This window comes from Leguminivora glycinivorella, chromosome 6 (assembly GCF_023078275.1).
Source record: "Leguminivora glycinivorella isolate SPB_JAAS2020 chromosome 6, LegGlyc_1.1, whole genome shotgun sequence".
Lineage (NCBI taxonomy): Eukaryota > Metazoa > Arthropoda > Insecta > Lepidoptera > Tortricidae > Leguminivora > Leguminivora glycinivorella.
In genome coordinates, this window is record NC_062976.1 from 22,014,312 (window position 1) to 22,040,244 (window position 25,933).

Consider the following 25,933-nt stretch of genomic DNA (forward strand, 5'->3'; position numbering starts at 1 on the left):
ACCAAAAATGGAGCAAAAACTTGGGTCTTTACGGCATCCGTAATTAAGGGCCCATTTACAAGGTTCGTGAACTCACATGTGTAATTTGATTGGAGTGCGGTACTAAGTCATAGTAAAGTATGCTATTTATAGTTCCCGCGTTAAAGCCTTGGTTGTTCTGAGTTTCTGACCCGTCGCGGACGACGTATTGTATGCGGCGTCATCGTTTGTGCTTTTTCGACGTATTGATCGGTATAAGTACCTAATGGAAAGGAACAAACGATTGTTATCGGCTTTTCAATTTCAGTGAACGTTTATGAAAAAGGGGTACCTGCGTCATGAATCAGGATTGAATGCAAGAACAATATTCAGTCATACATTTATTTGATGAACTATAAAACATTACATACAAACAATAGGTACATTGTAAACTGGAATATTTTGGTAAAAATTTCGATAAGTCCATTAATTAACCAGCGTTGTACATTCAACTTTTTTATTATTCTGAGATACTATCTACGTTGATCAATGACCATACAATCTTTAAATATAATAAATGTCGCTAAACTAAAGTGATTTATCTATAAATTGTAAACCTTTTAATAAGGCTTTTTAGAATTACTCGACTGAAATATTAAAAACAAAAACTTATAAGTGGTTTTTAAATGCATTTCATAGTTGTATGGTTATAAAATGTTGTAGTTTACATATAAATTTCAAATCTTTTGATTTACGCTAACGATTTTTAAACCTATATTATACGCACATCTCACAATTACATCACGGTACGTGTGACAAGTGTGACCAAACATTAAAAAGATACTATTAAACATTTATTACTATTTTTAATATCCATAACCTGTTTAAATTTGCATTTAAATATTTTATGATTTATGAATAGTAATTTTAACCTAAAATGACGTTACATACTAAATTTAAACAACAATAACTTACTGATAGATGAATACTAAAATTATAAAATAAATACTTTAGTTTCTTATTTGATATTGGTCTAGAAACGACACTAATGATTTTAATATTGATGATTTCACGTGTATCGATTTAATTACATTTAATAATCTTTTTATATTGCTTTCACATACATTACTGAACGTCTACTTGCCAGGGTATTGATTTTGACAGGGATAGATAAAATGTATTGTAAAATTTCGATGTGCATTTACATATTTATCCCGGATTATATTATTTTCCTCACGCAATTTCGTCAACAGATCTTTCTCCAAGAAGTGCAAACCAAAAGTACTAAATATTTATAGTATTGGTTGCGCTTAGAAAAAAACAACTTTAGTATTATAGGATAAGATTCAAAATTTGATGTTATAAACTATTTTTCGCATTAGTTATCTTTAGTTCAATTCGCCTCTTTATAACCTATTCACCTACAACGAAAAATATTAGTGAAAGGAAGTATATTTACTAAAAGATAGCAAGTGCTAAAGATCAGTAAGGATATACTACAATAATCTATTAAGGAAACTAAAATACGATTAAATAATTTAAAAGAAAATGTGAAAATATACCTATCATAATTATCATTAATCGAATAATTTATCACATTTAAAAACCAACCTCTCCATACCGCAATACAGTCCAAATTCGAACAGTCTTATTCCTTAATTTACGGGTCGAAAATTGATGGAATTATTTTAACTACTCTTCTATAAATTTATATGACTTACGATAAAACGTACAATATTTAAATATTTCATATAATTTAAATTATAGGTACAAAAGTAGGATTCTATCGAGTGTCATGTCTTTCGTTGAGGATTTTCTCGATTTTAAAATAGCTACAACTAAAGCTTGGCAAAACGGTACATTACGATACAAGTGCGTAAAAAAGGAAGTAGTATCGTAATGTAGTATTATCATAGCAATACTTACTGTTCACATACAAAAGTGACTCAACAGTTGTCACATGCAAAACAGTTTACATTGTTACGGCGATCTATTATACTCTACTCCTTTTTTACCAGGCTGTAATGTATTGACATTAGCCTATGAAGACTTTCCGGTAATCGTTCATATCGATATCCGGTTCCTAAAAAGAACTTAACTCCAATGATTACCCCCTCAACTTTCTCGATGGCTATGGAGCTTGAAGAAGAAATAAAGTCTAAAATCGATTATTTCATCTTCAAGGTCCATAGCCTCCATCAGGGGGTCCTTCATATGCCCATTCTCGGGAGAACATAGTTCTTCAGAGGTAGCCGGTTTGGATGTAGGTAATACGGATGTCCAGGTCGAATTAATATCTTGACAATAGTCCAAAACAATACCAATACAATAGTCGTAAATTGTCCGCGTTCTCAACTAAAATGAACCTTACTACAAGACATCGAAATCTAAAATACATTTATTTCTTCTTCAAACTCCAGAGTGGGTCGAGGAAATTGAGCGGGTCCTTCATATCTCCGCTCTTGAGGCCGGGCGACTGTTTCATCTCCTCGAAGGATTCTCGCGAGAACTTGGTTCTCTGGGAGGAAGGGGCGGGGGTGGTGGGGGGTGGCGGGAGCACGGACGCGCCGGTCGGGACGGAGATGGCTTCGCCGTTGAATGATGTCGTACCTGAGGAAGGAAGAAGTTAGATGTCATATGGCCGCTGTACACATGGGGCCAACGGTTGGTCCAACCCTTGGTGGAACCCCTTGGCCGAGATAAGAGTCGCTGTTTACACATTGGTGCCAACGTGTGAACGCAGTTGGCCATTGGCGCCAAGATCCTTTGATGTGTGGACAAAAACCGACACCAGTCGGTTGGCCGGCGCTAGCGCCAACTGCCAACATACGGCCAAGTAGCCCTCTACACGCTTGGCCAAGGGGTTCCCACAAGGGTTGATCCAACCGTTGGCCCCATGTGTACAGCGGCCAATAAAATCAACAGGGAAGGTACTCGTTAACCGCGAAGCACAATACCATATACTTTCAAATTTAAACAATGACAGAGGCTAGAGACAGAGACTACATCATGAACTCCTGATCTCTACTGGCAAAAGCGAGTAAGCAATGAGCTATCGTATAGGAACGAACAAAAGGTGGTTGCTTCCGCCGTGTCAAAGACATATATAACTCCGTATAGACAGATAAAGTCTAAGAAAAAAACGTACCTGAGTACCATATAAGAAAAGGAACGATGGCCTAGATGGCATTACACCTTTGGGGTACGCTCAGCTAGATGGCGCTAATATTAATATTTGACATTTTAAGACATATCAAGCTAAGAATACGGGCCAAATTGTCAAAACTAAGGTTCAAAAGTTTTAAGCCTGTGTCAAGAGATGGCAGTCTGTGCGTTGTGATTACACATTTTACTTCGACGGTAACGCTCTATATGGCACTGGTCCCACCGCGAGCTAGTAAGCTATGAGCTATCGGCTATAAAAACGAACAAAAGATAAGCACCCCCGTGCGAATAAGAGACACGGCGATATTGATAGCTCACCGCTGGGCACAGAGAACCTCCTATAGAGTGGCAGTCTTGTCATATTTGGTTCGCGATACGAGTCACCAGTGTTTGGGGTGCGAGGAGCGGGCGGGGAATGTGTTAAGCGCGCTGTGATTGGCCGTTTCAAGGACGGCGGGCAGTCGCGCCAGATGAAAAGGGACAGAAGTATGACTGTCCCTCTACTGACGCGTAAGTGGCCAATGTAAGTTGACCTATGCCGGCTCTGAATAAATTATAAATATGACTTATTTGTGGAATGTAATGCCGTCTGTTTTTAAATTTGAGCTTCTTGTTACCTTTCCACACCATTTCACACTACAGGTGGACATCTTTAAGGCATCAAAATACCCTTTTCCAATTTTTTTGTGCGAAAAACACGCGCTGCTTTCGGGTCTGTTACTTGGTCGATACTGATCGGGCACGGCGAGCGCCCGCGCTTATATCAGTGCAAATACTAGGAAGGCTGGCCACAGCGAGTCGTCTTGTAATAGATGTCTATAGGGGTTGGTCTGTGCCGCTGGGCGAGTAACTGTAAACATCGCCGTGTCTCTTTTATTTACACGGGAGTGATTATCTTTTGTTCGTTTTTATAGCCGATAGCTCATAGCTTACTAGCTCGCGGTGGGACCAGTGCCTAATACTCGATCCTCTTTGGCCGTGTAAACAAAGGAGAGAGCGAGGGATTTACAGTTTATCGCTCGGCGACAACCTGTAACTAGCTCGCGCTACCATCGCGTCTCTTTTCTTTACACGGGAGCAACTATCTCTTGTTCGTTTCTTTCGCCGATCATCGATTACTCGTTTTTGGTGGGGTCAGTGCCTTATCGTACTTTTGTCTGACATGTTACAGTAAGTACACTGTATTTAGGTGTTCCGAAGAGGGCTGAATCAACTTACCAGAACAAAGCACTCCTTGCACGTAGAACAGCGCCGTCCTATAAGCATCAGCGAGGAACTTGGTGTCTTCTAGCACGTCAGTCCGGTGCTTGTAGAGGTTCGCACATGCCGCGTCCAGCGTATCTGGGGATTTAATATAAAGTTATTTTAGTTATCTTTTATTTGTATCAGTTCGTTTTTTTTATTCATCATGTATAATTTTTCTTTTTTCTAGATGTACTTTGACACTTAGAGACTCTATACATCTCTAACATCTCTTATTAATCATAGTAGCTTTGTACTTTGTATAATTTATTGAAATGAATTTCCATAGAGTAGGTACCTAGTCTGTTAATTTTTTTTTTATGAATACTTTTGCTTATTAAATTGTATCTTGTTTTTTAATGCATGTTAATTATAAGATGTAATGTTTTGAAAAGAAGTGGCCCGCCGAGTTTCTTGCCGGTCCCATAGTGGATACCCCCCTCCAACTAAGGGGGGACTGAAATCTTCTCGAGGCTGAGGCGTAGGGTTAAAGCCGGCGTAGCTTTATTTGACGTTCATAAGCGCATTGTAATATGCCTACTTGGAAAAAATAAATATTTCATTTCATTTCATTTCAAATACTAATTAGAAACTGCTATTGCCAACTAACTAGAGTTATTTATAATTTGAAACTGACTTGGTACAAAGTCAATATTTCTGAGACGGTTCTCGAAGGTTTCCGAGAGGATCTCGTCCACGAGGAGGATGATGGCAGAAGTAACTCACCGCACAGCTGCGGCTGCCCCGCGCGCACTTGGCACGCGAGCGCTACAGTCAGCGCGAGCAGCGCGCTGCGCCCGCCGCCCGGCCCGCACTGCAGCCAGGCGCCGCTGAGCTGGTTGCTGAGACGGTTCTCGAAGGTTTCCGAGAGGATCTCGTCCACGAGGAGGATGATGGCAGAAGTAACTCACCGCACAGCTGCGGCTGCCCGCGCGCACTTGGCACGCGAGCGCTACAGTCAGCGCGAGCAGCGCGCTGCGCCCGCCGCCCGGCCCGCACTGCAGCCAGGCGCCGCTGAGCTGGTTGCTGAGACGGTTCTCGAAGGTTTCCGAGAGGATCTCGTCCACGAGGAGGATGATGGCAGAAGTAACTCACCGCACAGCTGCGGCTGCCCCGCGCGCACTTGGCACGCGAGCGCTACAGTCAGCGCGAGCAGCGCGCTGCGCCCGCCGCCCGGCCCGCACTGCAGCCAGGCGCCGCTGAGCTGGTTGCTGAGACGGTTCTCGAAGGTTTCCGAGAGGATCTCGTCCACGAGGAGGATGATGGCAGAAGTAACTCACCGCACAGCTGCGGCTGCCCCGCGCGCACTTGGCACGCGAGCGCTACAGTCAGCGCGAGCAGCGCGCTGCGCCCGCCGCCCGGCCCGCACTGCAGCCAGGCGCCGCTGAGCTGGTTGCTGAGACGGTTCTCGAAGGTTTCGAGAGGATCTCGTCCACGAGGAGGATGATGGCAGAAGTAACTCACCGCACAGCTGCGGCTGCCCCGCGCGCACTTGGCACGCGAGCGCTACAGTCAGCGCGAGCAGCGCGCTGCGCCCGCCGCCCGGCCCGCACTGCAGCCAGGCGCCGCTGAGCTGGTTGCTGAGACGGTTCTCGAAGGTTTCCGAGAGGATCTCGTCCACGAGGAGGATGATGGCAGAAGTAACTCACCGCACAGCTGCGGCTGCCCCGCGCGCACTTGGCACGCGAGCGCTACAGTCAGCGCGAGCAGCGCGCTGCGCCCGCCGCCCGGCCCGCACTGCAGCCAGGCGCCGCTGAGCTGGTTGCTGAGACGGTTCTCGAAGGTTTCCGAGAGGATCTCGTCCACGAGGAGGATGATGGCAGAAGTAACTCACCGCACAGCTGCGGCTGCCCCGCGCGCACTTGGCACGCGAGCGCTACAGTCAGCGCGAGCAGCGCGCTGCGCCCGCCGCCCGGCCCGCACTGCAGCCAGGCGCCGCTGAGCTGGTTGCTGAGACGGTTCTCGAAGGTTTCCGAGAGGATCTCGTCCACGAGGAGGATGATGGCAGAAGTAACTCACCGCACAGCTGCGGCTGCCCCGCGCGCACTTGGCACGCGAGCGCTACAGTCAGCGCGAGCAGCGCGCTGCGCCCGCCGCCCGGCCCGCACTGCAGCCAGGCGCCGCTGAGCTGGTTGCTGAGACGGTTCTCGAAGGTTTCCGAGAGGATCTCGTCCACGAGGAGGATGATGGCAGAAGTAACTCACCGCACAGCTGCGGCTGCCCCGCGCGCACTTGGCACGCGAGCGCTACAGTCAGCGCGAGCAGCGCGCTGCGCCCGCCGCCCGGCCCGCACTGCAGCCAGGCGCCGCTGAGCTGGTTGCTGAGACGGTTCTCGAAGGTTTCCGAGAGGATCTCGTCCACGAGGAGGATGATAGGAGAGCAGACGATTCTGTGGATAAAAATGTATTTATTGTATTTGTAAGTGTAATCTCGTTTTGGTGTCTGCTATTTATTCAAGATTAAAATGACTGTCAAAGGTCTTGATCATTCGGCACAATAGGGATGACGACTACATGAAAAAATGGCAATTTGTTTAGTCCATCAGTTAGATCGTCCAAAAATATTGAACACATATGTTTCGCTTTTTCTAATTAATGAAAAAATACAAAGATATAGAGCATCAAAGTTCCGGAGTGGGGGGCTTGTGACGTCACTTCAAAGTAAAAATCGTACCTAGGCGTCACGTCACGCGAAACTTCAACACAGTGCGTTGAAGTTTCGCGTACCGTCGTAACTTTTCGTTTACGAGAAAAAAGAAAAAATACGTGTCTAAAATTCTTTGATAATCTAACCGACGAACAAATTTTTTTAGTCGTCTCGCCCATAGTCACATCCTAAATTATAAAAAACGTCACTTACTTGGCTGGGAACACGCTGATCTGATAATGGTTGACTTTATGCACAGTGCTTCCGTGCGTCACGGTTAGATTCCGTTCAGTCCAATGTACATTGCATGTGACGTCATCCAGTACTATTTTGACACCGGGCAGGTCTAGAGATTGGCCCTTTGCTGTTGGCCAGTAGAATTTCCCTTGCATCTGGAAAAAATATATCAAATATTTTTATAGTTATTTGTTATACAAGGGGGCAAAGTTGTATTTTAACGTCAAGTGTGGAATTGAAAAACGAGCAAGTGAAAGGATTCTATAGTTGAACCACGAGCGAAACGAGTGGTTCGAGAATAGAATCCTGAACTTGCGAGTTTTTTAACACACGAGAAGTAAAATACATTTGCACCCGAGTGTAACACAAAACTTTTCCCCTCACTATAGCGAGGAAACTATACAACGCAAAAAATGCGTTTATCACTGCTTCCAGTAGTTCCACAGGTGGTAAATCATCTTTATTACTAGATTCACCTACTTTTATCAATTTTAAAGCAGTTAATTTGACTTTATTCAAGGTCAAATTACTTTACACACTAGTGGATAAAATGCGTTTTTACCCGCTGGTATTAAAGGACAAAACACGTGTTTCCGAGCTAGTGAGGGGAAAAAGATATTAAGAGGTAAATGGTTACAAAAAAGGACATCATTTTTGATGGTTCTAGAAGAGCATTTCTTTTTTTTTTCCACTTTTATGAAGTGTGATATTTTTGAAAAAAAATATGAAGCTTTTTCAATCCTAGTAGTTAAAAAAATTGTCCAATACGATTTTTTCTTATTTTGTTACCATTTTACGTGTTGTATGGGGTAACAAAAGAGGAAAGTAACAAAAATGTATGGAAATTCTGGGACACTTTTTGTCTCCCAGTGAGGTTGAAAGTACTCGTGATTCTGAGTACAATTGACCTAAAATTCCCTAAAACAATCAATTTTTTTTTAGTGGCAAAAAAAAAGAAATGCTCAGAAACGTGTGTCTAGAACCTGTGAAACCGATTAGTGTCTAGATCGTGATATGTAATGAAAGTAATAATAAAATACACCCGTATTTGATATATATAAAAAAAAGAAGATACCCATCTTCGCTGTGTTTTGACCCAGACAACAATAGCCTAACCACAAAATTAAAATTTTGAAAAAACCCCCGACCGCGACATAGTAGACCGATTTTCATGAAACATGGCTAAGAACACTCCCAACTAACTCAGCTTTCAAACAAAAAAAGTAAATCGAAATCGGTTCATCCGTTCGGGAGCTACGATGCCACAGACAGACACACACACCGACAGACAGACAAACAGACAGACAGACAGACACACAGACAGTCACGTCAAACCCATAACACGCCGTCGTTTTTGCGTCGGGGGTTAAAAAATAGCAATCGAAGATGTCAAATTTCGTCAGTTCGATGAAAAGCAAATTTAATTTAGGGGAATAATTAGGCGCACTAATTATTCCCCTAAATTAAATTTCCGCCTAATTATTTACTTTTATTAATATTTACTTTAAGACCAGATGATAAATTTTCTTACCTCAATTTCGCTCAGCAAGCAAACGACTGATGTGATTTTATTCTCGACCACCGCCTTCCAGAAAACGCTGTAGCTCCTCTCTTCAGGCATCGAGGATATCACCAGGGGAATGCACCACGGAGACAGTTGCTGATAACAAAAAAAAAGTAAATGCGTACACCCGTGTAGTGACGGGTTGAGAATTTTACCACCCCCTTTTTGCTTTTATAGTATTAAGGTTTATTTAAATTTCAAATTGTAATCCATACTAATATTATAAATGGGAAAGTGTGTGTGTCTGTTTGTTTGTCCGTCCTTCACGGCAAAACGGAACGACGAATTGTTGTGATTTTTTAAGTGGAGATAATTGAAGGGATGGAGAGTGACATAGGCTACTTTTTGTCTCTTTCTAACGCGAGCGAAGCCGCGGGCAAAAGCTAGTATGTAATAATGTTTTTTTTTTTTCTTTTAATAATTCATTTGTAAATTATGATTTTATTTTATTTATAATTACTATGGAATTGTTTTATATATTAGGATCTAGTACTATTAAAATGATATGCATGTACTTGATGTACCATTACGGAATGTAATATACAAACACTTAATTTGCATGTGGGCTTTATGTCGACTGAATACTGATTCTGTATCTATTTTATAAGACCTAAATTGTGACGTATTCTAGCAAATAAACATTTCTATTCTATTCTTTCTTCCTGTGGGAGTCGTAAATTCGACTGTGGGATATGGGTTTAATTGTGTCATAGGCGAGAGTCTGGACACCTGTCGTCAATGTCACAATTTCGTTTTCTTTCAACCCCTTTTGCCAAGAACGGCACACTTGAGTAGTTCCATGTGCTCTACCTTCCCTTTATTTATTTACTAGCTTTTGCCCGCGGTTTCACTCGCGTTAAATTCGAAAATTGCGGAATGCTCCATACAAACGTCCACCCCCCCCCTTTTAAGGAAATGGGGGGTTAGAAAGAGACAAAAAATGGCCTATATCACTCTCCATCCCTTCAACTATCTCCATAAAAATCACGACAATTCGTCTCCCCGTTTTGCCGTGAAAGACGGACAAACAAACAGACACACACACTTTCTCATTTATAATATTAGTATGGATTAACCTCCTTATTCATAAACGTACACTAAAGTTATCGTGTCGATAAAGTTCGTTTGTCCCTTTCTATCACACCAACACGTCGGAAAAGGACAAACGAACTTTATCTGCTTGATAACTTAACTGAACGTTTATGAATAAGGGGGTTAATCTTTATTGAATAAAGAAACACAATGTACAATAGGCTATACGGCTACGACTTTTTGGGAATACGGGCGTGATTGTGTGTGTGTGTGTGTGTGTGACTGTGTATCAAAGAGGATCGAGTATTAAAGAGCGTTACTGTCAAAGTAAAATGTGTAATCAATCACAGTGCATAGACTGCCATCTCTCGACACAGGCTTAAAACTTTTGAACCTCAGTTTTGACAATTTGGCCCATATTCTTAGCTTAATATGTTTTAAAATGTCAAATATTAATATTAGCGCCATCTAGCCGAGCGTAGCCCAAAGTTTCTGTATGGTTTTGGGGTACGTTTTTTTCTTAGACTTTATCTGTCTATACGAAGTTATATAGGTCTTTGGTGTGTATTTATTAATAAATGAACTGTATGTTACCTTATAATATGAAGCGTTGATATAAGCGTTAGGGTCACTCCTGAGCGTTAGACGCGAGTCGTCATAGGGCCCGATGTTACCACTCTTGTATTGTTTCGCGATATTCTTTGATCGCGTCATGTTTTCTTTATTCTGTATACATTAGAAAAAAAATCATATTAGAAGATTTGGTACAATCAAAAAAGTATCATACAATACAAAACTTGAACTTGTTCTTGTCAAAAGTGGATTTAGGCAGTTTTTTTGACCAAAAGAACAGTCTACTGAAGGATTTAGAGGCATTTTTTTCAGCTCTTTTTATTATAATAGGCTCCTTGACGTATTTTAAACGTCTGTCTTATATGAATAAGTACTGTCCAATTAACCGAAATAATATATTACTATATTTTATTATGACCTAAAAACAGCAAAAATTGTTAAAGTATACTTTTACGTAATCAGGCGAAAACAACATAGTCAGGCGACCTGTCTGCTCGTTTGCCTCCTATCACATAAAAAAAAAAAATTGTCATGTTAATTTATAGATTATCTGTGCATCAGGTCATTCTATTCGAAAACTCTGACTTTTGAGTGTGAGGCATAAAGTTCATTATGTCAGTGATTGTTTCGACATGAAGTTCCAATTCGACGTGACTACATCGCTGACAGCGTGCAGCGTTTTCGGTGGCCAAAATAAATAAATAAATTACACACATTTTTAATAGAAAATATTTAGTCATCATACACTTTTAATACCCAAAATCTATAAATATTGTTTTTTTATGTCAAATCATAAATTAAATATAACAAGATCTTGTTATATTTAATCTATGGTCAAATACTACAGAAGACAATCATTTATTGTGCCAAATTCGATATGAGTCTAGTACCCTTGTTCCTCGTAGATAACCAAGTTTGATTAGCTGCTCTCGTGCAAGTGCTCGCGTGCTACCTCGACAGTTTGCCGCGCGAGAATATTGCCTCCCTATGTATGGACCCGTCTATCGACCACAAGAAAATATTAAAAAAAAAAAAATTGCAAATACTCACTTGTAAATCTTGGAACGACTTCCATTTGGAGTCCAAAAGCGTCAATCCGCCCGGCACTTTATTAGTCAACGAGTCAACTAAAGCCTGGAGTTTCTTCACTTCCTGCGTAAAGCTATTTAGTAAACTAGGATCCGAAAACAGGTCTCTCTTAGCCGGTCTTTGTATTACCTCTTCTTTTGGCACTGGTTTAGGAGTTGGCTCAACTTTAGGCACTTGTATCGGTTTTTTTATTGCGCTTTCTGATATCTGTGGCACTTTTATTTGAGGCGTTAGAGGTGTCTGCTCGACGGAGAAATCTATGTCTGATAATAAGTCGAAAACTGAAGGCTCAGGAGCCATTTCAATTTCTTCTTTTATTGGTGTAGGTTCTTCTACTGGAGGACCTTGGATTGGCTCTGGTTTTGCCTCAAAAGTCGGCTCCGGTATTTCTTCCTTAGGTGTCGTGGCTGAAATAAAATGGAAGTTAAAATAAAAGATATTTTTAGATTTAAGTGATTTATTCATATAGAAAATGATAATTACATTTTGTTTTTGGTTTCAGCTACTGGTATTACAACTTAAATGCAAATTTTAATCGTTTTATTTAACCCGTTGAACGTCACGAACTTGTGCAAAATCTCGAAGGTTGATTAAGCTTTAGCCGCGCGCGTCATTTAACATCTTTGGTAGTAAAAGGGTTACATTAAAATTACATTATATTATCATTTCTTACCTTGATTATTACTAAAGGTGACACTAGTGTTGTACTGTTCCCCCGACTGCATATAAGTCGACTGATTTACATTGGCACCATAATTGGTAGTCGTTACTTCAGGATTAGATACCATCACTTGTGACTGGTTAGTATTAGTGATGTATCCATACGGGGTGTTGTAGTAAGTCTGGTTATCGCTTGGCTGTGGTGTTTGTGGGGTCTCTGAAGGGGATTGGAGAGTTTCACACGCCCCAGCGCTTGTGTAGACTCCTTGGGGGTTCCAATTTGGATCTTTTGTATTCTCTATATTCGGTTGAACGTAGCTGGCATAAGAATTTTGTGATCCATAGTTGTAGTCATAAGCGCCTGTTCCTGGGTTGAAGTTGTATCCAGGATGATTTTGATAGGTATGCGCGTAGTTCACATTCGATGGGTCTTGGTGGTAGTTAGAACTCGGTGGTGCTTCTTGGGTAGGGGTGGGGGTGTAGCTCGGCTCGTAGCTTTGGTATTTGGGGTAGTTTAAAGCTTCGCCGGTGACGTGGGATTTGATTGGTTGGTCGAAGGCGTCTATTTGGGACAGAGCTGGGTTTGGTTCCGGCGGGTTGTACGTAGACTCGATGGAAACTGGGACATTAGTGACTGTGGTGGTAACGTATGCTGTGGTATCAGCGTTTGTGTATGTGGGGTAGTTTTGTGATGATGTTTCATAGCCTGTTGTGTAATTATATTGCTCGGAAATAAAAGCAGACACATTAGGAGCAGAGTTTGGGGTATACGCAGCACCTGTGGAATTGGCTGCGTAAGTAGATGAAGAGTTAGGGGCGTACGTAGAGCTGGCAACGCTTGCGGTATATGAAGCAACGGAGGCAGGTGCGTAAGTTGCCGTAGAATTGGGTGCGTAAGTCGAAGCCGAATTGGGTGCATACGTTGAAACTGCGTTGGGTGCGTACGTAGACGCAGAATTAGGAGCGTATGGCACTTCGCTGTATGGATAATTCAAAGTGTTATAATCAGTACTTTGCGTAGAATTAGTATTAGTATTGTTTTGTTCAGCGTTACTGTATGTAGCCATGTTAGGGGTGGCTGCTTGTGGGTAGTTAACGCTATAGTAAGTTTGGGAATAATCATTACCGAACGTCGATGGTTGGTAATCTTTAGGGGCTGAAACTTGCATTTGAGAGAAGTTAGCTGTCAAGTCCTGTCCTGAATAAGTCATTGAAGGGTTCTCAGGGATTGGTGCTATTTGATTTTGTCCGTACATATCGTAGATGTATGGAGTGTTAGTTTGGCTAGTGGTTGGCGCGCTGCTTGGTACGCTTTGGCTATTACTTGGGATATTAGAGTTAGCTTGGCTATGCATAGCGTAGGAGGTACTTTGGGAATCTGTGACTATAGTCCCACTATCTTGCGAGCCAGAATAGTATGGGTTGGCATATGTTTGTGGGTTAGTCATTTGGTGTGAGTATTGGGGAGGGGTGTAGGCTGAGTAGTAAGGGTTTTCCTCTGGTTTTTCATATCCTTTGGAGCCGTAGGAGAAGTTTGAGGGGGTGGAGTAAGGTTCAGGTTCTTGGGAGTAGGGAGCGCCGTAGCGGGAATACTGGTTCGGCATCATTTGAGGCATCACACCGTCTGGGAGTTGCATTTGAGTTGGGTCGGTTGCTGCAAAAAAATAAAGTTTAGGTATAGCCCAACACCAAGGAAGTTAAAAAGTTATGACAACTTTGTAAGGCTAATGAACACTGTTTTCAATGATATTTGGGTCAATAAAGTCACTGTCCAAGGCCCTAAGTCACGCAGCCCCGGTAGGCCTAAGAAGCGCTGGCTGGACGTCGTGAGAGCGGACATGCAAGAGAACAATCTCACACCTCGGGATGCCGAAGACCGGGCGAAGTGGAGAAGACTGAGCAGGAAAGCGGACCCTGGCGCTAGGCCGGGAAAACTCTAGGTTGAAAAAAAATTGGCTCACTAAACTGTTAATTCCCTTCCAACGTGACTTTTGACAATATTATTTCATGATATGATGGCTCTTTATTGGTCCGTTTTAATTTTTGTGTTAAAGCAGAACATTAGGTAAAATATTGGGCAATCGAACTCAACTTAGTAAATATCTGTGACATATCACATAAGACATGGATATTACACCAAAGTTATCCAAGTAAACATTTTCATGGTAGATAGTACGAGACTATATTATGTAAGGATAGTGCACGTGAATGAAGTTTATTATACCTTCTGATCCAACAGGAGCTGGCCTCACGGAGGTTGGGTATATCGACTCCGGGTAGTATGCTTCTGGTGGTAGCGTTTCTGGTTGACCTGAAAAATGTAACAAATTAGTAGGTATATGAATATTATTAAAAAATATATATATTGAAAAGTAATGATACCTGCAGTCCTGCACACTGCAAGTTACATACATATGTATAAGACGGCATGAAAAATATTATTATAAATATAGGTAAAGTAGCGTCAGAGGGACTTTATCGCTGATTCATTTGCGGTAGGCTTGTGTAGTACATGTACTAATAGTACAAAAGACGCGATTCCCTGCACTGTACTAGACCGAACTACTTCCAAATGATTCTGCTCTCTAGGACATTTAGTACACTCACACACGCGCAACAGAATGGAAGCAAAAAGAGTGAAGAGCCGAGGAGTGACAATGACAGTAAAGCGATCCGTGTGATCCGACCACAACCGAACTAGAACCGAGTGAACGCCATAACGGCCTATCAGCTCTCGGCTAGTACGAGCGAGCGTTACTGTACGCCATATGCACAATTTGTCTCTCGCTCTCTCGGTGTACTAGTGTACTAAATATCCTAAAAGAACGAACTAGTACACTTCAGAGATCGTACTAGTTGGGAGCGATCTTTTCAGTGAACGAGCAGGCACAACTCTACCGGCCACGATATTGGCGTGAGGCGGCAGTAGCGAGTGGCGGCCATAGGTTGGAGCGAGACACAGTCCCCTTAGACTAATGTCGTGGCCAGGCCGCAAATACTGGCCGGGCCGTTGAAGAATCAATATTTAATGGACTGACCTGTGCCTTGAGGAGTCTTGGGCAGTTGTCTCTTCTTCATATAAGGAAGGTAGTCCTTCAGTTTGAGGCCGGAACCCTCGCTCCGAGGCTCTACACTCTCAGACCTCTCCATTCTTGCTGGCGAAGACGGTGCGGGGGTCGCCGCTAGAAACAAACATTCTGTTATTTTATGAAGAGATTCCATAAAAGCGGGCCGACTTAACTTACTAGCAGCAATGCTTTAAAACCTATGGAAAGCTACCTCCTAACCAAGAAAATGTTAAATAACCTAACCACAAAATTAAAATTTTGAAAAAACCCCAACCGCGACATAGTGGACCGATTTTCATGTAACATTGCTAAGAACATTCCCGACTAACTCAGCTTTCAAACAAAAAAACTAAATCGAAATCGGTTCATCCGTTCGGCAGCTACGACGCCACAGACAGACACACACACAGACAGACAGACAGACAGACAGATACGTCAAACTTATAACACCGCGTCGGGGGTTAAAAATGGAAGTCAACAATAAAAGTTAGAAATAGGACCAACGAGAGAAATGTAAAATCACATTTCTTTACACCTGATACTTGCTGAAGATCCACAGTATCGACTCGTATCAAGCCAAGCCATGACTGACGCTGTATTATTTAAGAAAATATGTACTTGCGTTACCAAACTTTACTGCCCTTATTGTTCTTGGCAAGCAGTGATTCTCTTCCTCGCAACCTCGTCAGTAGTTGGTTGACATTGTGGCTTAACTTCTAGCACACTAGCGCGATATTAGCCCATCGCGTTTTCGCACTTACAGCAGGGTTAACACATGATTGCCGCGAGATAGACTACCCGTCCTTATGTCATTAATACAGTTAGAAGAAGACATGTGGTTTATGTGAAAGGGACGCATCATGCGATTGTGCTTGCCTGCTAGTTACGACCTTCATTGATAAACTACTACTACTGGCCTTAGCATCTATTTCAGACGATTTATGGTGCAATGTCCGAGAGACATCGCTTTTGATGACTAAAGAGACCAATGCGAGAGCGACATATTTTACCACATAGCTGAAAAGGGAAGTTTGCAACCGATTGCGACGTTTCGCTATGGTGTCTTTCCCTTTTGTCAGCAAGTGCCGCAAATCAGGTCTCATCGACGAACTTGCGACCATCTCCGACGCACTTTCGCCACTCCGTCCGCTTCTCCGCAAGCTTCTCCCAGTTTTAGTAACCTTTAAAATCGATTACCATAGATAAACTAACAATAAATATTTCAACTCACCTTTACTACCCTTATTGTTCTTGGCAAGCAGTGACTCCCTCTCCTCCTCCTGAACTTGGCAAGTTCCTCGCAATCTCGTAAGAAGTTGGTTGACGTTGTGGCTCAACTTTTTGTAGAACTCCAGGCCCTTCTGGCATTTGCCAAGCAGCTCTCCGTACGTGTCGTATGATGTTATGAGGGCTGTGAAAAACAAGGAACAGGGGGGTTACCATGACGTGCTAAAGCCGTTCAGTTTAGGTTGAGAGAGAGGGACGGAGCTATGTAACTGCTATAGCTGTGTCCCTTTCTCTCAACCTAAACTGAACGTCTTAAGTACGTCATGGTAACCCCCCAGTATGTAAACCTATGAGAGACAAGGAAAGAGAGCGGGCGGCTGGTCTGCTCGTTTACAGCCTATCATCATCATCCTCCTTGCGTTATCCCGGCATTTGCCAAGGCTCATGGGAGCCTGGGGTCCGCTTTGACAACTAATCCCAAGATTTGGCGTAGGCACTAGTTTTACGAAAGCGACTGCCTTCTGACCTTCCAACCCGAAGGGTAACTAGACCTTATTGGAATTAGTCCGGTTTCCTCACGATGTTTTCCTTCACCGAAAAGCGACTGGCAAATATCAAATGACATTTCGCACATACGTGAAAAACACATTGGTGCGAGCCGGGGTTCGAACCCGCGACCTCCAGAACGAAAGTTGCACGCACTTACCGCTAGGCTACCAGCGCTTCCGTTTACAGCCTATATCATTGAAAAAATTGTGAGGGACTCCACTCCGCGCGGAAGAAGTGAAACTTCAACATAAACAACTCCAACACAACATAAAACAAACAACATAACCTTGAAAATATTTTGTCTAGTGACCATCACATTTTTGCGTTTAATTAAGTCCATTTTTTTACTGTTTTAAATGTATTATTTACATTTCTATTTGCTCAAATTATTGAAAAAACAAACATAAACTCATTTTTCATCACCCTCACACACTAAATGTGCTATTGCAAGCAGGCGGAGCGTGAGTAATAGAAAAATCGTTCTCCCAAGGGAGTTATGAAATTTTTAGCACTGTACTTAACTTTTTTACATCTATTTACATCGATGTAGGGAACAAATCAAATTATATTGCTCGCCCTTAGAGTTGGTCAAAGGCGCCTAGCCTTCAGAGATAACATACACTAGAGAAATTTCGACGGGTACCTCGGCGGTCGGGGTGGTGTAGCGGTCGAACACGTCAGCCGCGTTAGCTGGAGACCCGGGTTCGATTCCCGGCTTCGCCACCAGTGGGCTTGATCGCTTTTTCTTTAGTGTATGGTATCTATTTCAGTTTATAATCTATTTACATATTTTTTTACACTGCGAGTGTGATGAAAAACATTGTGTGATTTGTGTGTAACTCGGGGAGTATGAATATTACAAACTCGAGTCTTTAAATCGCTCCGGCCTCGTTAGTAATATTCAACTTCCTCCCCTTATTGTCTTCGGTTACCGCGATAGTTACTCATGAAATAAAACTATGGAAACGGATTAAACCGCGTATAATGAATTTATAATTCATCCCGACGTTTCGAACACTTTACAGCGTTCCTCCCCTTGTTGCACAATGTACTAGCACTTGATCTAAATATAAAACACACACATTACAATTCATTTCTGTTCTGTCACTGACCGAGTGAATAAGTGAATGAATGAATGGAATGAGTGAGTCGTTGAGCGTAACGACACTGACAGAATGTTACGCGCTGAGTGAGCGGCATTTCACGCAACGTAACAATGACTGAGTGTTACGCGCTGTCAGTTGGAAGTCGCAATAGAAGATTCACTTCAAAAAGAGAAATGCAAAGTTCAGATGGTGCAGTCATTTTTCAATGCAATGCAACGTAAACATTTGTAGAGCCAAAGCACACCTCGGACACTGGCGATCAAATATATGAAAGAGGCGCGTTCCTAGCTCACAGTCTAAGCTCGTGTAGGTGAACGCGTACTATGCTTGTATTAGTAAAATATGACAGGTCGACTGTTCGCGTTTTTGACAGGCGGTAACTGTAAGGTAACCGAGAGGGGGTGGGCGGCACTTTCAGCGGGGAGCGGGAGTGGCCATACTGTACGATAGTACTCTTTATTATACTGTGGCCAAAGCGTGTCCAATAGTTTTGCGGTCTCAGGGCCCATTTACATGGGGCGTGAAGTCCATGAATATTTCCATTTACAATTTTTACAAACAATAGAACAGGAACTGACCGTTAATAATGCTCTCTCGCTTCCTCAGCAAGTCTGATAGCATGCGTCGCGACTCTCCGTACGAAGCATATAGCGAAGTCAGGCGGTTGATGATGTTCTCTTGAGCCGCAAGGTTCGTTTCTATTATTTTCACCTGAAAAAAAACAGTAAATTATAAAATGTGTTGAGAATTATGAAGTCGGCAACGCAGATGTGACGTCATCGGCAGCTACTGCGGCAGCCAAAGAGCTGACTAGCTAGTCACGCTACATCTGACCTATAAACTATACTTAGAATACCAGCTAAAGGGTTCTATAGACTCTAGACCTGTTCGGCATGTTTAGCAAGCTCCTGAGCGAACAGCTGATCTCTTGGTTTAGAAGCTCGCGAGAGGGCCGTAGATGTGACGTCAATGACGTCATCGGCAGCTACCGCGGCAGGTAAAGCGCTGACTAACTAGTCATACCAGCCTATAAACTGTCCTTAGAATTAATAACCATAAAGGTTTAATGAGCCACGAGGATGATTGGCGACAAGAAGCTAACGGCCAAGCTACAGTCTTTGGCCCATCGGCGGAAAGTCGCCAGTCTGTCGGTGTTTTACAGGTTGCACTTCGGGGAGTGTGCTGAAGAGATACACGAGCTTATTCCACCGTCCCCATTCTACCATCGGACTCTTAGGGCCGGTTGCATCAAACCGTCTGTCACCGTTAAAGCGTTCGTTACATTTTATTGTATGAGAAGTTCCATAGATGTCTGCTGCGTGACGATGATGTGCCTGTCAAATGTGGTTGATGCAACTGGCCCTTAGACGAACGGCCGGTTTCTATCCTTACTTGGTAGATATTCCGCGAATTCGCACGAAGCGCTTTGCTTCTTCTTTTCTTATGCGCACTGCCAAGGAGTGGAATTCCTTGCCGGCGGCTATATTTCCGAGCTCATATAACCCGGCGACCTTCAAATCGAGAGTGAACAGGCATCTTCTGGGCGAGCTCACTCCATCGTAGATCACGTCTTTGCCTTTGGCTAGTCTGTGGCCAAGAGTAAGCCCATTTATAATATAAAAAAAAAGAAAAAGACCCTAAAGTATTTACCTGCGCATCATGCTTAGCCAACTCCTGAGCAAACAGCTGATCTCTTGGTTCCGTAGCTCTCGCCAGCAACGCAGATGTGACGTCATCGGCAGCCACGGCGGCACGTAAAGAGCCGACTAGTTGGTCGCGCTGCGCTTGCATGTGGCGCGCTTTGCCGACGACGCGACGCATTTCCGTCATCGCTTCGCGGTCTAGGCCCTCTGTGGATGGAAACATTATTATATTAAGTTACTCTTCTTTTTAAATAACCTAACCACAAAGTTTGCAAAAAAACCCCGATATACTGGACCAATTTTCATCAAATTTGGCTAAGAAAACTCCTGACTAATTCAGCTTTCAAACAAAAATACAAACGAAATCTAAATCGTTCATCCGTTCGAAAGCTACGATGCCAGACTTGTCAAACTTATAACACACTAGGTTTTTTCATAGCCTATAATTATGTCCCACTGCTGGGCAAAGGCCTTTCCTTTCTTCCGCCACCCATCACGATTTGCCGCCTGCTCCTACCAGTCGCTGCAAAATGCGTCGAGGTCATCCCGCCAGCTTTTCATTGGTCTACCTCTGCCCCGGCTCATCGGTGGTGCCGTCGGTAGCCAATTTGGTTGGACTCGTTGGTTCTTGACCCTATGTATATAGGTATCTCTAGTTCACTTACCAATATTATCAATAGTAGGAATCCTACTCTGCAGTACATCTAGGGTACCGCCAGCTGCCTTAAATTAGCTATATGTAATGTAGAACTTGGTTGGACTCGTTGGTTCTTGACACTATATAGGCCTCTCTAGTTCACTTACCAATATTATCAATAGTAGGTATCCTACTCTGCAGCACATCTAAAGGTACCGCCAGCTGCCTTAGATTAGCTATATGTAACGTCAGGACTTGGTTGGACTCGTTAGTTCATGACCCTATAATAGGTCTCTCTAGTTCACTTACCAATATTATCAATAGTAGGTATCCTACTCTGCAGTACATCTAAGGGTACCGCCAGCTGCCTCAGATTAGCTATATGTAACGTCATAGCCTTATGTAGAACTTGGTTGGACTCGTTAGTTCTCGCGTGAGCCTCTTGGTATTTGTGGAACTCTCTGGATAGTTCGGTTTGAACTATGGAGGGTGGGCGAGGTCCCATCACTTTTTGGAATTCTTTTTCTTTTAGAGTCTCTTCCTGGAATTTTAACAGATTCGTTATAGTTTAATTTATTGGTTTATAGGTTTTTTTATTCTTATTAGTTTAATGTACTTTTAAAGTTAGATATGTTATATAAGGCCTAGTTACTCGTATTCTTCGGGTGGGAAGGAGAGAAGGGCAGTCGCTTTCGTAACAACTAGTGCCTACGCCAAATTTTGGGATTAGTTGTCAAAAGCGGACCCCAGGCTCCCATGAGCCGTGGCAAATGCCGGGATAACGCAAGGAGGATGATGTTATTGTGTTATTTTAATATGTTTTATAGATATTAAACATGCTTTTATACAGATACGTTTTTTACTATAACATGGGTAGTTTTCTGTGCATAGGAGGGGCATACTGACTGTCAGTATATAGGTAAAACTTTTTTTAGATATTTACCAATCTACATTTTATTTAGACTACGATCATATTGGCTGTTGTTTATCCGGTCATCCCTAGAAGGGCTTCGGATATCCCGCGGAGGACAAATTTCGGCTAATATCTATAATAACGAATTACATTACATACATAGGTATTAGGTACCTACCTGAATGAGTGTCTTGATTTCAGCGAGTGAGTTTTCTACGTCGCTGATGATCTCAGCGAGGTTATTCATAGAGTCCACCAGCGTTTGAATAACTTCAGTCTTGGCGTTCATAGCTGCGCATCTGTCCACTATCTCTTGAGGGATCCTGTTGATATTGATGGTTTGTAAATAAATAGTATGAATTCGGATACACAATGTGTATGTGTTGTCACATGGCGTTTCCCAGTCGGGCAAAGGGAAAAGTGTGGGAAAGCCAGGTACTTACATTAATAAATGCAAAATGTTACCAAGACTAGATAGAGAACTGACAAGTAACAAAACTAATAACTATACATATAACTTCATAATATTTCAGTAGTCAAATATGTACTTTTATTTTTTGTCTACAGCTGTCACGGTTTTTGCCACATCTTTTTGGAACCCATGGTCTCTTTGTCTATTTTTACTATGTTTAATTATGTCTATTATTTCCTAATATAAACAAATGCGTATGACAGTGCGAGCGCGCACAGAATACATTATAAAACTATTTTTAATCTTATTATAGAGCTTATCTTAAATATGTATACAATATTCAGTTTTGATGGTTTACGATTGCCCTATCCTTACATTGTCATTGTCAGTCTGAAGAAAAGGCTAATGACCTCAAAGTATCTCTTAGATAAGTAACGTTAGCATTATCATTGACATCGGCACTCAAACAAAACTGACGGTGCTCAAGTGAGTCACTGATCCAATATATTGCGCGGTAGAATGAAACCTTACTAGTGAGATTGCGAGAAAACTTACTAATTTGACTAAGCAATTCGTTGATTTATAATGAGATCAACATAATTGTTGGTTAGTAAAATTTAGTTTTAACATTGTTATGAAGCTCAGATCAACTAGGTCTTGAAAAAATAATTAACGATTTGACATTCCTCAATTCTAAAAATATCTAGGCTGTGTGTACATCACTGGGACGCAGGCAGGTAATTTAACAGAAATGTTTTAAAAATAAATTGAGTTGTTTTACTTGTCTTACTAAACAAGTGTTATTATCGACATTTTAAATATGTATGTTAGATATTGGTTTGCCTGTTGACATACCTACCGTTCTTTGCATAAACTATTAGAACTATTAGAAGAAAGGTGCTTGTTCAATATCAAGCACGCGCGTTTTCCACGGCCGAGCAACCTGCCTCGGCCAAGGCACGTATACATTGAACTAGAGATGGGCCGAATATTCGGTATTCGGATTATTCGGCAAGTTTTTCAATGTTCGTATTCGGCCGAATAATTCGGTTGCATTGCCGAATATTTACCGAATAAACAAAGTAAGTAACTAATGAAAATATTATGTATTCCGTTGAATAATAAGCTCCTATTTTAGTAGCTTTCTAAGGAACTACTAAAAAGAGATAAATTGCCTATGAGTCACAATATAAATACAAAGTTGAAAAAACCGTAGTTTAAGAGTTGAGAAGAGTTCAGAGTAGTTTTAACTAAGTGTTAGTTAAATTTAAATACACTAAATCGTAAGAACATATCTAGTTCTAGTAACATATGTAAACATTATCAATCATTTTAATAGTTTCAATCTTAACACCCGCTCTCTAGATATGGCGTAACCGAATATTCGGCCGAATGTTCGGTTCGGTAATAGCTGAACCGAATGTTCGGCCGAATATTCGTATTCGGCAAAGTCCATATTCGGCCCATCTCTACATTGAACCTTTGCCGAGCACTTTGCCTCGCGACCTACCTCGCTCTGTGTGGACCCAGCTCATGAGCTACACAACAATTTCTACTCACTTCTGGTCAGAATCCAGCACTTCAAGCTGATCGAGCTGCAATGAGGACATGAACTCGGTAAGCTCAGTGTTCTTGGCTTCCACTTGGCCGACCACTTGCCGGAGCAACTTGGCCTTCTCTTCAGAGTAGACGGAGGATGCCTCGTGAGCGCCCATTGGGATCAGGCGGGAGAATATGTCGGGGCCTGATACCTGTGTATAAAACAATAAAAATTAGAAATAAATATGATACTATCTAAATATATAAAAGAAGAAGCTGACTGACTGACTGACTGACTGACTGACTGACTGACTGACTGACTGACATATCAACGCACAGCCGAAACCGCTGATCCTAGAGATCTCAAATTTGGCACGTAGGTTCCTTATATAGTGTAGAGGAGCACTAAGAAAGGATTTTCCAAAATTCACCTCCTAAGGGGGTCAAATGGGGGTTCAAAGTTTGTATGGGGAAACAAGATTAGTTTGACTATTTTATTCGAAACTTCACAGGAAGTTTCCTTAAGACATATGACTGAATACGTGTTTCAGGCTTTTTGAAAATTTAACCCCTAAAAGGGTGAAAAGGGGGTGATAAAGTTAAAAAATCAATATGGGTATCGTTTTTATGGTTTATCGGGTCGCTGATCACGATAAATACAACGTTTTTAAAATCTAACGAGGCGGAAGTGAAATACCTTCTCCCCTGTTGTGGTGCAATGGGGTTTAAATATCAAAAAAATATATAAAAGAAGATATTGCCGAACCGCTGGTCCTAGAGATGTCAAATTTGGCACGTAGGTTCTTTATATAGTGTAGATGAGCACTAAGAAAGGATTTTTCAAAATTTGCTTCCTAAGGGGGTCAAATGGGGGTTCAAAGTTTGTATGGGGAAACAATGTTAGTTTCACTGTTTTATTCGAAACTTCACAGGAGGGATCCTAAAAACATATGACTAAAGACGTGTTTCAGGATTTTTGAAAATTTAACCCCTAAAAGAGTAAAAAGGGGGTGAGTCAAAAAAAAAAACAATATGGGTATTGTTTTTATGATTAATCGGGTCGCTGATCACGATAAATACAACGCTTTTAAAATCTAACGAGGCGGAAGTGAAATATCTTCTCCCCTGTTATAGTGGAATGGGGTTTAAATATCAAAAAAAATATAAGTAAAAGAAGAAACTGACTGACTGACTACCTGACATATCAACACACAGCCGAAACCGCTGGTCCTAGAGATTTCAAATTTGGCACATAGGTTCCTTATATGGCGTAGAGGAGCACTAAGAAAAGATTTTTCAAAGTTCTCCTCTTAAAAGGGTGAAATGGGGGTTCAAAGTTTGTATGTGGAAACAAGATTAGTTTGACTATTTTATTCGAAACTTCACTGAAGGATTCCTAAAGACATATGACTAAATACATGTTTCAGGTTTTTTATAAATTTGACCCCTAAAGGGGTGCAAAGGGGGTAAAGTCAAAAACACAATATGGGTATCGTTTTTATGGTTTATCGGGTCGCTGATCACGATAAATACAACGATTTTAAAATCTAATGAGGTAACAAATAAATTTTCTCCCCTGTTGTTGTGAAACGGGGTTAAAATATCCAAAATAGCCATAAGTATAGGTTTAGTTTTTATCTTTACTTCTGGTTCAAGACATTTCAAATTGACACGGAAATTCCTTAGAGGAGCACTAAGAAAGGATTTTTCAAAGTTCACCTCCTAGCATGATAATAAAACAGGGGCAAGGACAGGGACAGGGACAGGGACAGGGACAGGGACAGGGACAGGGACAGGGACAGGGACAGGGACAGGGACAGGGACAGGGACAGGGACAGGGACAGGGATAGGGATAGGAATAGGTATAGGGGAGAGACGAGGGCAGGGACGGGACGGGGACGAGGTCGGGGACAAGGATAGAGATAGGGACGGAGATAAGAATAGGGATTGGGGTCGGAATAATCGGTCGGCAATCGATTTCTAGGCAGTGTAAAATGCAGGTGGCTCAGTGGGAAGGGATTAGTATTGAAGTAGGCTTCGGCGAGTATCCTGCATCCGTAATAAATATTACATTACCTACTGCGTGTTAGACTAAGGAATGAAAAATGTATTGTTATTATTTTGTAGTTTTTATATTATGTGGATGTCTACCGTCTCAAACTCTCCCTCAAATGCTCAAAGGTTAACTGGAAGAGATCCTTTGAAGGGATAAGTTCGCCTTTGTACTGAAACTTTTTATTTTAAATATTATGTGCTGTATTCTTTTCCTGTACAATAAAGTGTTTACTTACTTACTTACTTGCATTCAATGTGCTATAAGAAGATCGTTGTTTGCTTGCCTTTTATATGTTTACGTTTGCAATAAGTATAAGCAAAATGAAAAAAATTGTAAGCGATAATGCAAGGAAGTACTTTTTACCCTACCGACCATAGCGTCGAGATACTGGCTATGTGGGTTGTATGCAGTTTCCCCAGTATAAATATTTATATAGGTAAAATACATACATATTCGTACCTACTACCTACGCTGTGGTCGCTGTGTAACAATTCTACAATCATTGCAAGAATTTCTTTTAAAACAATAGTAATATGTGTAAGGTACAGTCAGCCAAAAAGCAGTGTAAGGTTCTTGGCTGACTGTACAGCAAATAGATCAGTTACAATGGCCCCCAG

At 41.9% G+C, this 25,933-nt stretch overlaps 1 protein-coding gene across 1 annotated transcript in view; it reads right to left on the reverse strand.

Moving 5' to 3' along the window:
• Positions 1–344: 344 nt before the first annotated feature.
• LOC125226999 (tyrosine-protein phosphatase non-receptor type 23) overlaps positions 345–25,933 on the reverse strand; it is a 29,309-nt gene continuing 3,720 nt past the window's right edge. The window contains exons 6-21 of the mRNA XM_048131189.1: positions 23,282–23,472; positions 21,488–21,632; positions 20,706–20,937; positions 19,767–19,966; positions 18,695–18,827; positions 16,466–16,645; positions 15,205–15,348; positions 14,391–14,477; positions 12,180–13,820; positions 11,468–11,913; positions 10,439–10,570; positions 8,780–8,908; positions 7,225–7,403; positions 6,570–6,754; positions 4,342–4,464; positions 345–2,568 (exon numbers count right to left, since the gene is read on the reverse strand). Coding sequence (XP_047987146.1) covers positions 2,357–2,568; positions 4,342–4,464; positions 6,570–6,754; positions 7,225–7,403; positions 8,780–8,908; positions 10,439–10,570; positions 11,468–11,913; positions 12,180–13,820; positions 14,391–14,477; positions 15,205–15,348; positions 16,466–16,645; positions 18,695–18,827; positions 19,767–19,966; positions 20,706–20,937; positions 21,488–21,632; positions 23,282–23,472 — 4,359 coding nt within the window. The 3' untranslated portion in view covers positions 345–2,356. The remainder of the gene's footprint in view (positions 2,569–4,341; positions 4,465–6,569; positions 6,755–7,224; positions 7,404–8,779; positions 8,909–10,438; positions 10,571–11,467; positions 11,914–12,179; positions 13,821–14,390; positions 14,478–15,204; positions 15,349–16,465; positions 16,646–18,694; positions 18,828–19,766; positions 19,967–20,705; positions 20,938–21,487; positions 21,633–23,281; positions 23,473–25,933) is intronic.